Raw genomic sequence first — 14,602 nt, 5'->3', positions numbered from 1 at the left:
GTAAAAGTATGAAATATACACACCATCCACTGAGTGAAACATTATGGCTGCAGCTTGAGGGATGTTTTCCTTTATCAGGCAGTCTAGCAAGAAAACAAGTTGCAGAACATTTGGGATGGGATTTTTGGGGTCTCACCTTCCAGCTGGACAACTTGTCCTAAAATTACAGCCAGAGGAAATCAAAGCAGATGTTAGATTGTCTTGCAGACCTGAATTGAGGTGAGACTTAATGACAAAATATAAACAATTGAGCTATGTAGCAAAAAATATAAATGCAAGCATAGAGGGGCTAAAAATACATATTCAGCACATTTTCCGTGTTATTATTTGCAATTTTTGGAACCGCTGTAGAATTTCCTTTTTATTAAACAATAATGCACCACTTTGTGTTGGTCCATCACCTAAAAATGCAATAAGACATGCTAAATATTGTAATATGACAAAAATATATATTATTTTTAAAATTAAGTGAGCATGAATAGCTCTTCAGGTATTAAAATCCTCTGTGGTTTCTCGGGTCTCTGTTGTCCTGAAAACCAGATTAGCTCTGCATGTCAGGCCAGGTAAAGGTGGTGAATCTGCTAATCGCACAAGCAAAGCGCTGAAGTACGCCCACAAGCACACATGCAGACACAGGATTAATATGACACAGAGCTCAAGCATGAAGATGGGTGGAGGATAGATTTATTTTCCTCTTTTCCCTGCTCCCACACACACTTGTGAAAGTTTGCAATACGGTCCCTCCTCCTGGCATGACTGGAGGTGTGAGTCCGTGTGTCTAAGAACAAGGCAAAGGTGAGACCGAGCCTCATCCATTAGTTCTTGCCTGGTTGAGGTCCCCCTCGTCGCAGTTATGCAAAGCCAATAAAACAGTAGAGAACAGGGAAACTAACGGTGTCCCCTCAACACATTAGTTGTTCTAGTCCTGATAGATGAAGGAAATGGTCTTTTTGTACTCAGAAGGCATTTTACTCAACTGTAAGAGGAGAGGAAGGCAAAGTTCAAATGAATGCTTGGTGAGTTGTGTAAATCTTTCTGCTAATTTTGAAATGTTATTATTGTTTATAATGGGGTAATTTGTGTTATTGGGTGCAAAACTGATTGTTAATGTTACCCTGTTGGAACACAGGATAATATGGAAATATTTCCTACAGAGAAAAGTTTAAGAAATTTATATCCGTGTAGCCTTTGTTCTACAGCAAGCAAACTTTATTTTGTAGAAGAATATTGTATATAATTTTGTTTGCATTTTGACAGCAATGCTAAGGGTGTCAACATATATATTTATACCTATAAAGCTATATTTTACAGTTTGGCTTTTTGTTGAGTTTTAATAAAGGCATTTTTGTTCCTCATCATTTTGGGATAAATCTTAGCTTTCTAAAAAATTCCTTGCAGTGAATCTTGACGGTTCATGAGCGTCACAGACATTTAAAACATTATGTAAGCAACTGGAAAATAAAATTTGTCCATAATGTTAAGAAAGTTAGAAAATCTTAACAAAATGAAATGAAAAAAAAAACTGTACGTCAATATGAGTGTTCACATTTGGTTAAACTGCTATGTAACTTGATTTTAACAAGGGGCCACATTTCTGGAAATGTAACTTGTGCAAATCTTTTTTAGTTTCATTATGGTTGTAAAGTAAACTGTGTATATAAATGGTTTAATTTGCCCAAAACTTGATTTAGGTTTCATGTTAAGTCTATTAATGAGTGGGTTGGACTTCTACTTAATATAAAAAAGAACATTTGTGTTTTAAATTAATACTCAACATGCAGCTTAATATACATTACTGCTTGTCTATACTGACCAAATATGTTGTCAAAGTGTGGATGTTGACTGTGAATAATCCATTCTAGAACCTTTAGAACCCTAGAAAATGAAGGAAAAGAAATACTGTGTGAGCTGAGGAGATCCCGTTCCTGTTGTTTCATTTCAGGAATCTTCTACTGATTGCATTTCTGTTTCGGCCCAGATACATAAAGCCATAAACATCAAAACCTCATCCACACACTTTTTTTGTGTTTCTGTTTTTGCTCTGCTCTTGTCTTCTTGAGAGGAGGTCTTCTCAAAAGCAAGATGGCGGTTTCTCAATTGTGGGCAACAGCTGCTATTAATGCACAGAGAGTGAATTTTTACTGCCATGTGACGATCACTCACAAAAACCATTTTTGCGTTCATACTATTGTTCATGTTTTTCAGTTATATTGTTAAAGCAATTTCTTTCAAGTTTATAACGCTTTGCAACAGCCGAACAGAACATTTGTTCTTGTCACTTAAAAACTTGTCATGATTAGATGTCGTCTTCATGAATCATATGTTAATAAAAAAGACTACGGTCTTTTTAACTGTAGCTAATAAAAAAGACAAATCTGACAAGAAAAACCTAATTTACTTTCATGCCAAGGCCCAAATCTTTTTTTTAGACAAATTCTATCAAAAACATTTCAGCAATTGTCCATCAGACCACCTTTGTGACAGGCAGAGCTGAACAACACCAGGACAGAGGGACCCCCAATATCATGATTCAGGCAGCGTGGGCATTCAGTGACGAGCACCAACAGATCAGTACATCTGCTCCGCCAGCCGTGAAATACCACGTTGTTATGTTATTGCTATTTGCTACAATGGGAGTCATCAAAATTCTTTATAGTGTTTAAAGTTTAAGTAGTTTCAACCACCTATACTGTGAGATTCACAGCTGACCATAACGGTAAATCTGCAGAATGGATTTTGATCCTGGTTCCTCAGTTTTAGGAGAGCAATAACATTTTTCTAGAGGAAAAAGAAAGGAAACCTTTTGCATATTTACTGAACACCTGCTTAAATTGATGAGTTCACCTTGTTCTGTCCCACAGATCATCTCAGACCTGGAGTCATGGAATGAGGAACTGTCCAAGCAGATGAATGACTTTGACACAGAAGATCTGACCCTGGCTGAGCAGAGGCTTCAGCACCATGCAGATAAAGCGCTTACCATGAACAACCTCACTTTTGACGTCATCCACCAGGGGCAAGAGCTGCTGCAGTATGTCACAGAGGTCCAGACATCTGGTGAGAGAAAAGAATTTGAAAAAAAAAAAAAAAAACAGCAAATACGCTGCGACACAGAGGCACTTTTCTGAAAAAACATAGAAACAGCAGCTCAGAATCTGCAGCAACATAAGAGCAGCCTCTGCACTTTAGTTTTATAAAACATCCCATTTTGACTTCAGGGACAAAATTAAAAGGTTGTTCATATATTTCTCATTAGTAATTATTTCAAGAATGCTGACATAATAAAACCAGAGCATTTTTCTGCTCCGGTTTCATCATGTATCACACATGGTCATGTGAATCTGATGAAAACTCTGCACAGATTGCTCTCCTTATATTGTCTCTTTACATGGTCCCTTTTAAGTTAAATGAAAGAATCAAATACAATTGGCATCATTCATGTATTATTTTAATCTGATACAATTACAAGTATTGCTTTGCTATGTAAACAGAATTTACATTTATATAAAAAGAAAGGTTAGTGACATTAGACTGCTTTCGCTTTCGTTACAGCTGCACATTTAAAATAAAAAAAAATAAAAATCACTAGAATAGAAAATAGAACAAACAATAATTATCACTGTATATGTTGGCTTAGCAAAGTGTTTATTATTCCAGGTGTGGAGCTGCTATGTGATAGAGACGTGGACATGGCAACGCGGGTTCAGGACCTCTTAGAGTTCCTTCATGAGAAGCAGCAGGAGCTGGACCTGGCTGCAGAGCAGCACAGGAGACACTTGGAGCAGTGTGTCCAGTTAAGACACCTTCAAGCTGAAGTCAAACAGGTACTTTACAAACACACGATTATATCAGTAAGACATGAAAACAGGCCACAACAATGTTCAAGTTTAAACTTTTTTACATCAGGACATGACTGCAATGTTCACATATGTCTAATAAACTTGAAAATATAAAAAAAAAACAGTTGTTCTCAGACTGGGGTGAGGCAAGGTTAATTATTGGAAAGTCTTTCTAACAATATATTGTTACAACATGCCACAATTACAACAGAATGTGTCACTGTGTGTTAAAAGGTCACAGCATGTTCTGCTTGTACAGAACTGCCAACACATGACTCAGCCTTTGTCAACAAACTCTTTTTTTTCTTTACATATATTTAAGTATTTATTTCCTTCCCTTTCTTTCTTCCTTTCTTTGCATGTGTTTATGTGGAGTATAAACACATCAGAAATATATGTTAACTTAGAAAAATATTGACTTTAAAATTTTAAGAACCGGTGAAGTTGTTAAATAGATTTTTAGAGATTCATGACACAAAGTTCAAAGTTTGTAAAAGCTTATACATGCATGATGAATGAACAATCTTTTGAAATGTGAAGATTTTTTACGAGTTTGGAAGACATCATTCTCTTTGCAACTGAACTATTTCATGGGTTGTGAGAAATATGAAGGGATATGGATGGTTTACTTTTATTTATATAACTTAATGATTAATGATTTATCAATTCTTACATCCTCTATGGTCTTTGGAGGCTATTGGTGTCCACAGGAACCCTGTTGATGACCTCTATTCTGGGATTCTGTGTATTAACAGGTGTATTTTCCACATTATTACCTCCATATTGATCTAAGCCAATACAAACGTGAACCTAAAGTGTTTTTATTGCAGGCCAATTTTTTTTTTGTCCCCTATATTGCCCAAACAACAATAAAGATGTGTCTGAACTCATTCCTCTTCTCTGCTTCGAGAAAAGAAATCCTAGACACACAAAACATATTTATCAGAAAACACATCAGACATCGCAGAGAGAAGAAGAGGGATTGTTGTTTAAGCGAGGCACGGATATTCTCCGCTTGTTTTCATTCAGTACTTGCGCACAATTACAACGTGACTCTCATTTGGAGCAATTTTGCAGGCTGACATTTCAAAGCAAAACAAATAATTACAGAAAATGTTTGTTTTTTTTCAATGCATCTCTTATCATACTGATGCAGGTAAGTAGAATCATATGGTTTGTATGTTTACATGGAAAAAAATTGGACAAAAGCCTAAAGAAACAAAAACATACTTTAGTAGAAAAAAATTCTAGACACATTACAACTAGTGGAATGATGTGCCAGAATGATTGCACAATAAAATTGTTCAATCTCTGACCATTACTGTACTTTTTATGTCTTTTTGTTGCGTTATGTTGTCCTACCTGTAAGGGTTTCTTTGTGTGAGTAATTTAAAATAGGCGTGTCCCAAGTAAATGGTAGCTACTCCCAAAACAGGGATTAATAGAGGCTGGTGCATCAGACTGGCATGAGGAAAAGGAAAAAATTGGAGTGGTATGACGGGAAAAGTACATTTAATGGATTTCATGCCACCTCAGGACATTTCAGGCATAATGGAAACATTGTCCCAGGAGTCTAAAGCAGGAGTCAGGGTTGCATCATCACTTTTATAGCTGATCGTCAGCTACGGTTCTGGCCGTCACCCACACAGCAAGTGTGCCTGCTGAGTCAGAGAGGGAGGGAAATGTCTTTGTGAGTGTGCCCTCCGGCTAGAACTGGGTCGGCATAACTATGAGGGAAAACGATCTTTCAAGCTGCAGACTCCATGTGTGTGAGGTGGAGCATGGTTGTTGTGGTACGGTTGGTTACAAGATTACCCAAGAGAGGGAAAAGCGCAGAAGAGAAGAATAAATCCGACGTGTCAAGAAGTTTGCACTCGGAGAGATTGCAACTTAGATACAGGACCGAAGTAGAGAGAGGAAGGATGGAAACGTTAGATGATAGTTTGAACTTACACAGTAACTGGAAAAACAAAACAAAAAAAAACATTACTTAAGCTGTCTTTTTAATTAGCTTTTAGGAGAGAATGGAACAATAAAGACTAAATACTAAAACTACAACTAAAGCATGAAAAAATAAATGCTTTCTCTGTGTGTTGCAGGTTTTAGGTTGGATCCGTAATGGGGAATCAATGCTCAATGCCGGTCTCATCACAGCCAGTTCATTACAAGAAGCTGAGCAGCTGCAGAAAGAACATGAACAATTTCAACATGCAATTGAGGTAACATTATATGTACTGTATATTTGTACATAGTTATTTTTTTTTCATATTTAAAGCAAAACAAGACAGTTTTTTTGTTTCTCCGTTGCCTTTTGTCCTTCACCTCTTAACATTTTTTTCTTTCAGAGATATCACACAGTCTTATCAATCTGCACCTCTTCTTATGAAATTGACACATCGAATAAAATTATAAACAGCTTATTAACAGCTCCCTCATTTTTCACTCATTTTTTCCTAGTCTTTGCCATTGAGTACCCCTTTTGCATTCCTTTGAACTCAGACAAGGTTTGCTCATTTTAATGCGGGCCTGTCCCTGACCTGCTTTCTTCACAGATCCCAAACACACCAATAAGATTCACTTTTGTTTTCTTATTTGCAAAAGTTTGGGACCAGAATTTTTAGCTGCAGTAGTACAAGACAAACCCAGTTGGTCCTGTAGTTAAAAATGAAAGAATTATGAAAAAGCTCCACCATATGCATACTGCACAAATATGGGACCAGCATGAACCTGGGACAAATTTAGAAAACATTCATTCATTTCTGTATGCTGGATTCATTAATTCTTTTTATCTCATTCTTAATGAAGAAAACCCACCAGAGTGCGCTGCAGGTGCAGCAGAAGGCAGAGGCGCTTCTTCAGGCAAACCACTACGACATGGACATGATCAGAGACTGTGCAGAAAAGGTGTGGTTTGCTTTTTATGCATATCTATGAAAAATAATGAAATCTGTGTAGGCAGCACAGTGTGGGTTTTAGAATTTCTTTGGAAATCTGATGAGTTTTGTTTAACTTGAAGGTGGCGGATCACTGGCAGCAGCTGATGCTTAAGATGGAGGACAGGCTGAAACTAGTTAATGCATCAGTGGCTTTCTACAAAACATCGGAACAGGTATTTTTGCCTACAGCACACAAAAGGGCCTCTTGTTTGATGCTACTTGGACAACTGGAGTATTATGCCAATTATCTTTGACAGTTAATTGGGATTGATGCACAAGAAAAGGGAGAAATATAATTTTTAGTTTATTTGAATATTGAAAAGATTTGTGCAAAGTTCAGATTTTTGCAAGTGAATCATTTTTGAAAAAAACAATGAATAAGCTGAATATTATTTGTACATACTTTTAGAGCAAATTTAAAAGCCACATCGTGTTTGTGTGCTTTAGGTGTGCAGTGTTTTGGAAAGCCTCGAGCAGGAGTACAAGCGAGAGGAGGACTGGTGCGGCGGTGCTGACAAACTGGGCCCAAACAGTGAGACGGATCATGTCACGCCTATGGTCAGCAAACATCTGGAGCAGAAAGAGGCATTTCTCAAAGTGAGACCAAAACTTCAGATATGAAAATAAACGCCTTTCTGTGATTTCTGAGCTGATCTGATGAGTGATCATTTCCTCCTCCCTTCGTGTTCATAGGCCTGTACACTAGCCAGACGTAATGCCGATGTGTTCTTGAAATACCTGCACAGAAATAGTGTCAACATGCCTGGCATGCTGTCCCACGTTAAAGTTCCAGAGACTCAAGTCAAAAGTATGTAAACAGCAATAATTATCCTCATGATTTATGTGTTGTGTGTATAAAATAATTATCTGAACTTTGTGTAACCGTTTCTTCCTTCTGTAAAAATTAATTCGATTGCAGACCTACCGTTGTTATGCCGGTTTAATCATGTTTTTGTGTTGTTGTGTCAGATATCTTGAATGAGTTGCTGCAGAGAGAGAACAGGGTCCTCCACTTCTGGACCATGAGGAAGAGGAGGCTGGACCAGTGCCAGCAATATGTGGTGTTTGAAAGAAGCGCCAAGCAGGTGTGTTCTTGTGCATGTGTGTCTGTGTGTTCTTGTTTAATTGAGGAGGTAGCACGATATGTTCACAACACTTGTAAAAGTGCAAAAATGCAAAATTTGACTAATTAGACAGATGCTAGACAAAAAGACAAAAACTTCTGGGTGATTTGTACTTTTAAAGGACATTTAAGAATTTATTTTATTGAGTTAAGAGCGGTATTTTTTCCACTTATGAGACTATGCAGTGTTTTGCCATGATAACATAGTTAAAGCTGGACTTAGATTAAAATCCAGGGTAGAAGCAGACTTTGCAGAAGTCTGTTTAAGGTGCAGAAAATGTTCATCCACAAACGAAACTCATATATCTGGACTTTTTCATTTTGGCAGAACTTGTGCAGAATATAAACCTGCAATAATAGTAGCTCTCACAAAAGAGCTGACGTCAGCATCTCATGTTGGAAAATGTGTTGACAGGACAGCTATTAGTTGTATTTTCAATCAATCTGACGTTTATGAAAATTACTGTTGAAAGAAAGGCATAAGAAGTACAATTTTCAGTTTCCTACATATCATTTTGGAAACAAGTTGAAAGATCATATTTTTTTCAGATTAAACTCAAAACCCCAAACAGACTCCAGACGCAAATCTAATTGATAATCTGTGGCAAAAACTCTAACACTGGTGTTGACAGATGCTCTTTAACTAATCTAACTTAGTATGTGCTATTTTCCAAAGAAGAATGGGCAAAAAGTCACTAGATGGGCAAAGCAGGCCAAAAAGTACTGACTTTGGATGGCTGAAAAGAAATGCTCTCCCTACTTCTCAAAATGTCACTCAGTGTTTTGTCAAATAAATGCACTGCTTCCTGTTGGACTGTCACTCAGTAGCACCACATAATACACTAAAGTGTTAGGTTTTAACATAAAAAAATAGAATACTGCAACATTACAGAAATAGAGAAGTTTTGCAAGCTATTGCTGCTGAAGTGCCTCATTGCTATATAAGTCTATACACTTAGCTCCCCCTGGTGGTGATTGGAAAACACAGTATTGGAACATCATTTCTTGGTCTGTAAGAATGAAATTACATCACACTTGTTTTCTAGAGCACAGCTATTTTAAGGCTTTCCAGGTTTTATCTCCAGGGTGTGAATGCTTTTTGGTCTCACAGTTTGACTGGACCAGTTCTGCCATTTCAGGCCAGGGCAGTGTCACCTCCAGGGCCTGATTTTAAAATACACAGGACATAAGTTAAAAAAAAAAAAAAAAAACTAAGTAGGGCATTCTAAAATTAAAAAGAAGAAAAAGTGAAAACGAATGTGACAAAACTATTTTCTTTTTGTAAAAAAAATAGCATTTTCTTGTAGAACAACTGCATGTTTAGTATTAAGGTAAAAATTTAAATCAATTATTTTTCTAAATATTATTGTATAATTTTAAAAACTGCTTATTTTATAAAACAAAAGTAGGTTCTGTAGTAAAGTTTTTATTTTACAACCCCTTTTCAATTTATTTGAAATATTGTTCAAAAACTTAAAACTTTGTTAGATTGCTTGTTGTCTTAAGATTTGAATCTTTATCAGAGCTGGACACATAGGCTATCTGGAACCTCTGTGTCGTCTCTGTTCTTTCTCATGATTGGTCGTTTCGCCAGGCCCTGGAGTGGATCCATGACACCGGGGAGTTCTACCTGTCCACGCACACGTCCACTGGGTCGAGCATTCACCACACGCAGGAGCTGCTGAAAGAGCACGAAGACTTCCAGATCACAGCAAAGGTACGCGCAGGTCTTATGTTTTCTGGTTGTCCTGCGAAGTAAGAAAAAGTAGTTTCTGCTTATGGCGATTCCTCTGTTGTTATCTGATTATCGTGTTGCGCTCGCTCAGTCAGTCCGCCGCTACGCTGTGAGGCCCATTTCCAGGGGCACTTCATTGTCCTCTTTGCTGTGTCACTGTTATTGTGTGTCAGAGAGCACGCTATTGTGTCCACCAAGCAACACATGATTCCCAACTCTTTCTTTCGCTCATCTACCTTTTCTCTGTTGGCACCACCTCTCTCTCCTCCCTCTCTGCTGCCCTCCCTCAATGTGCCTCTATTGACAGCAAACCAAAGAGCGGGTGAAGCTGTTGATCCAGCTGGCGGATGGGTTTTGTGACAAGGGCCACGCCCATGCCCTGGAGATAAAGAAATGGGTGTCCTCCGTGGACAAGCGCTACAGGGACTTCTCTCTCCGCATGGACAAATATCGAACCAGCCTGGAAACGGCGCTTGGCATCTCTTCCGATTCAAACAAGGCTGTGAGTAATTTTTATTTTTTTTTGTGATTACATACATTATTGGTACATGGAGAAACTCGCAAAGAGATTTCACCAGGTTTTAAACATAAGACCATAAAAACTTAATAGACTCTAACAACAGCAACAATTAAAAAAAAAAAAATCAGACTTTGTGTTGCCTTAAGGTTTTTTTTTTTTTTTCAGCCAGTCCCACTACTGCGTTTTATTTTATGGCGTGCAGAAACCAGATGGCATAGTCGTCTGTTTACTGCATGTTGCTGTTCAAACTTTGTTTAGCGAACATCTGCCAACAGAAGGCAAACACCACACAGCAGCTGGATATCCTATCTCGCTGCTGTGTGCCACATAATAACCACAACCTGCTCTGTGTTCAGAGCAAAGAGCTGCAACTGGACATCATCCCAGCTACCGCTCCGGGGTCAGAGGTCAAGCTAAGAGACGCTGCTCATGAACTCAATGAGGAAAAGAGAAAATCAGCTCGAAGAAAAGAGTAAGAATTAGACTTTTTTTTTCTGCACACCTGGTAGCTATTGAGTCTTAGAGTTAGTTTTCTGGACTATTGAATGTGTTTACGTTTTGTGTTAAACCATGCAGCAAACTAGTTATATCTAGTTCCTCAAAACAAGAAATATTTCAAAAACTTGTCCAATAAACAAGCAGCCAAGAGTGCAACCCAAAGTTCCTGAAGGATGATTAAGCTACCTTTGGGAAACTACAGGAATTAACAAGATGGCCACGTAAAGTGACAGTTTTTTCATCATCCTATGTGGTTAGAGGTGGTGAGGAAGACACAGTGACCCAGTTCATGGAGAAATGATGATGATTTAATCATCAAAAGCACAATAGTCCAAAGTCCAGGCAGCACAGAATGAGCAGAAGGCTAATAGCTCAATGCTGATAGCAACTGGTAACAGCACAAACATCTGACGCGACAAGACAAATTCGACAAGGAACAAGGAACACAGGTTGCACTAAATACACAGAGGGTAATCAGAGACACAGCTGGGCAAAATTAAGGGGTAGACAGGACAACACGGAGACTCAATAGACAGAAACATAAAAAACACACAAAGGAAACTCAAATCCTCACAGTTTTGATGATAAAATCTCCAAATCAAATGTAACCACCATGTGAATCACATTTAAGACTTCAGGTTTGAATTTAACTTGTGCCCTGAAGACTTCAGAATTAACACAGAAATGTTAATCCTTTCAATGATTGGAAACACAAAGTGGCATTTGTAAATGATTTATGAGACCTTCGGAGGAATCTATCCACTAAGCCTACTTTCTACCATCGCAAATTACACAATTTATTGGCAGATTTCCCCCTCAGATGCAAGTGTGTTATTTATATCCCAGCTGAATTTAAAAAATATAGGAAATCAACATGGTACTGCTCTCAGCTGGTTTAAAAAAAAAAGTCTAATCCAGTAACCATGCAAAATCCAGAAATCATTGTTGTATTTGAATTTAAAAAAACAAAACGCTCATAGAAATAACAAAAACTATAAAAAATAAGTAATATTAATAAAGTAATTTATTGATATTTTCATGCACCATGGATTCAAAACAGTAGAGTAAAATAGCTGCTTTGAAATGTAGAGCAGCTTATCATAATGTAGCAAACAACTTAGTGTTTCTATTTTGAAATGCATAAGTCACATGTTGCAGTCAGATTGCACATTCAAAGAGTAAAATAAACTAAATCTTATTTGTGTTATTTTCTGCTTTTCCTCATATAGTTTGCTTCCTTTGTTTATTTACTTTTAACTGCAGGAAGCTAAAAAAATAATGTTAATGTCTATTTGGCCAATTTTACTAACATATTGAGACATTTTTTCTCTTGCAGATTTATAATGGCAGAGCTGATCCAAACAGAGAAAGCATATGTCAGAGACCTACGTGAATGTATGGATGTGAGTATTGTCTAAGATGCTGTTTCTAATTCATTGTATTGTCTTGATTTGTCGCTCTTAAATTGTACATTTGTTCATTACCGCTTCAGCTAGATGTATGTAAGCAGCTGTTCTCATATGGTTGCGTTTGTGCAGACGTACCTGTGGGAAATGACCAGTGGCGTTGAGGAGATTCCTCCTGGCATTGTCAACAAAGAACACATCATCTTTGGGAACATGCAGGACCTCTACGAGTTTCATCACAAGTCAGTTGAGCAGCAATCTGCGACAATGTGTACAAATACAAATGTTTGTATTCCAGGTGTTTCGCAGAGGCAAGGGGGTTAATAATCTATGTGTAAATATTTTTTCCTCTCCAAACAGTATCTTCTTGAAGGAGCTGGAGAAGTATGAGCAGCTTCCAGAGGATGTGGGTCATTGTTTTGTGACCTGGGTAAGTGAGCTTATCCACTGAATTCTGTCTTTGCTGTGTTTTTATTTCAAGTCGCTATGATCATTATTTTACAACACAATACATTCTTCAGATTCTGTACTTTATTTGAACACATGTTTAAAATAAAACTTTGTTCATACTACTTTGGTCAGGTTGGTAATTTATCTCTCAATTTCAATTTCTCCCTCAAATTATAGAATATTTGGGGGTGAAATTGCTGTTGGTGTTCAGCGTTAAAATTAGGGTTCGCATCTTGATGATAACAAATTTATGGAATCTCCTACTCAGGCTGACAAATTCCAGATGTATGTGAACTACTGCAAGAACAAACCTGACTCCACTCAGCTCATCCTGGAACATGCTGGACCTTACTTTGATGTAAGTAAAGCTTTAAATTGCCAGAAATTCTTATTTACTTGCTTTAAGCCATTGAATAAAAAATAAATAAATGTCTTTCTTAATTTAAGACATGTTTCTATTTTATTCCACAGGAAATTCAACAAAGACATCGCCTTGCCAACTCCATCTCTTCTTACCTCATCAAGCCAGTTCAACGAATCACAAAATACCAATTACTTCTGAAGGTAGAGCAAGTTTCAAATTAGTTTTGACGACATGATTAGTCATCTGCAAGTTTTTGTGTTTGGAAGTGGAAATGCTAGACCTGGAAAAAGTCGTGGCAACAGATTCACGTTTGAATTCTTTTGGGGGTCAGAGCATGGTTTCTGAAACATGTCTATATGGATGTTATTCCTCTGAAGGAGTTGTTGACATGCTGCGAAGAGGGGAAAGGTGAAATCAAGGATGGCCTTGAAGTGATGCTCAGCGTTCCAAAGAAAGCCAATGATGCCATGCACCTCTCTATGCTGGAAGGCATGTAGAATCAGACATCACTCGTACATGCACACAGTTCCACTGCACTGGAATAAACTGGAACAGTTTTAGTCAGAAAAAAAAAAAGATTCCCATTCTGATCTATTGTAACTGGTGTTTATTCTGCCTTGAGATTGTTTTATTTAAATCTAACATCAATATCATTCAATTGATTGTTACCTCTTAACCTTTGTCCTATTTCTTCATGTTATAGCCACAATGTGTTTTAAGGGGTTTTAGGATTATATGATAGATCAACACAAAGTAGTGAAGTGGAAAAAATAGAAGTTGAGAAAATTAAATTTGTATTTAAATTTTAACTCTTTTCCCCCGAAAAAATTTCCTTGTAAGTGCCCCATGTGTTAATTTGTCACATAAAATCCCCATAAAACACTTTGATTTTTGTAGATGTATTGCAACAAGATGTGAAAAAGTTTGAAGAGTATCGCATGTTGAGTCCAAATACTAGCACAGCTCAGTAGATCATTGGCTTGCTCGGTTCCGTCTTCTGATTTCTCAGGGTTTGACGGGAACATAGACTCCCAGGGGGAGCTGATACTCCAGGAGTCCTTCCAGGTGTGGGATCCCAAGACTCTCATCCGGAAAGGCCGTGACAGACATCTGTTTCTCTTTGAGATGTCCCTGGTCTTCAGCAAGGAAGTGAAAGACTCGAACGGCCGCAGTAAATACCTCTACAAGAGCAAGCTCTTTGTAAGAAGACCCTTAATTTGCTAGTGAAAATCATTTGGACATGTCCTGTGTAAGTCAACAAGACTTGTTCTCTTGTTGCAAAACGTGTAATTGCTGTTGTGCTTTTTTTCTTTTTTTTCTCCAGACATCAGAGCTTGGAGTGACAGAACACGTGGAGGGGGATCCTTGTAAGTTTGCCTTGTGGCTGGGCAGAACGCCAACCTCAGACAACAAGATTGTCCTCAAGGTACGACTGAGTCCTGAGACTGAGTTCTGCAATTTCCTTCCTTATATCACTCAAAGTTGAAAGCGTCGTCTGGAAGATTTTATATTATTTTGGACTTTTGATTGTCGTGTACATAGAAGGAGGTTAGGGAGCCTCGAGGTCGGCCTGCATGTCAGTAGGTGGCGCTCCGAAGCTATTGTACAGTACTGTAGCTGCAGCTAACTAAACACAAAATATTGAACACCATTTTAAACAGCATCTTAAATAACACACCACTGCAGCAAGCAGTATCTGCATCTGTTTTCTTTGTGAAATAGAAAAGGACT

General features: G+C 37.8%; 1 protein-coding gene across 4 annotated transcripts in view; it reads left to right on the top strand.

The window, feature by feature from the left end:
• The window catches only part of triob (trio Rho guanine nucleotide exchange factor b), a 93,632-nt gene that overhangs the window by 53,004 nt on the left and 26,026 nt on the right, over positions 1-14,602 (top strand). For all 4 annotated transcript variants that reach the window (XM_055041812.1, XM_055041814.1, XM_055041813.1 and 1 more), the window contains exons 16-34: positions 2,862-3,057; positions 3,658-3,824; positions 5,939-6,058; positions 6,645-6,743; positions 6,856-6,948; positions 7,223-7,372; positions 7,469-7,583; positions 7,745-7,860; positions 9,493-9,615; positions 9,941-10,135; positions 10,510-10,625; positions 11,988-12,054; positions 12,190-12,299; positions 12,418-12,487; positions 12,776-12,865; positions 12,979-13,071; positions 13,249-13,360; positions 13,881-14,071; positions 14,196-14,297. In XM_055041812.1, the coding sequence (XP_054897787.1) occupies positions 2,862-3,057; positions 3,658-3,824; positions 5,939-6,058; positions 6,645-6,743; positions 6,856-6,948; positions 7,223-7,372; positions 7,469-7,583; positions 7,745-7,860; positions 9,493-9,615; positions 9,941-10,135; positions 10,510-10,625; positions 11,988-12,054; positions 12,190-12,299; positions 12,418-12,487; positions 12,776-12,865; positions 12,979-13,071; positions 13,249-13,360; positions 13,881-14,071; positions 14,196-14,297 (2,325 nt within the window). The remainder of the gene's footprint in view (positions 1-2,861; positions 3,058-3,657; positions 3,825-5,938; positions 6,059-6,644; positions 6,744-6,855; positions 6,949-7,222; positions 7,373-7,468; positions 7,584-7,744; positions 7,861-9,492; positions 9,616-9,940; positions 10,136-10,509; positions 10,626-11,987; positions 12,055-12,189; positions 12,300-12,417; positions 12,488-12,775; positions 12,866-12,978; positions 13,072-13,248; positions 13,361-13,880; positions 14,072-14,195; positions 14,298-14,602) is intronic.

Source organism: Poeciliopsis prolifica, unplaced genomic scaffold (genome assembly GCF_027474105.1).
Source record: "Poeciliopsis prolifica strain line A6 unplaced genomic scaffold, Auburn_PproV2 SCAFFOLD017, whole genome shotgun sequence".
NCBI classification, from domain to species: Eukaryota; Metazoa; Chordata; class Actinopteri; order Cyprinodontiformes; family Poeciliidae; genus Poeciliopsis; species Poeciliopsis prolifica.
Note: the sequence above shows the minus strand (reverse complement) of the source record. Positions and strands in the feature narration are given on the sequence as shown.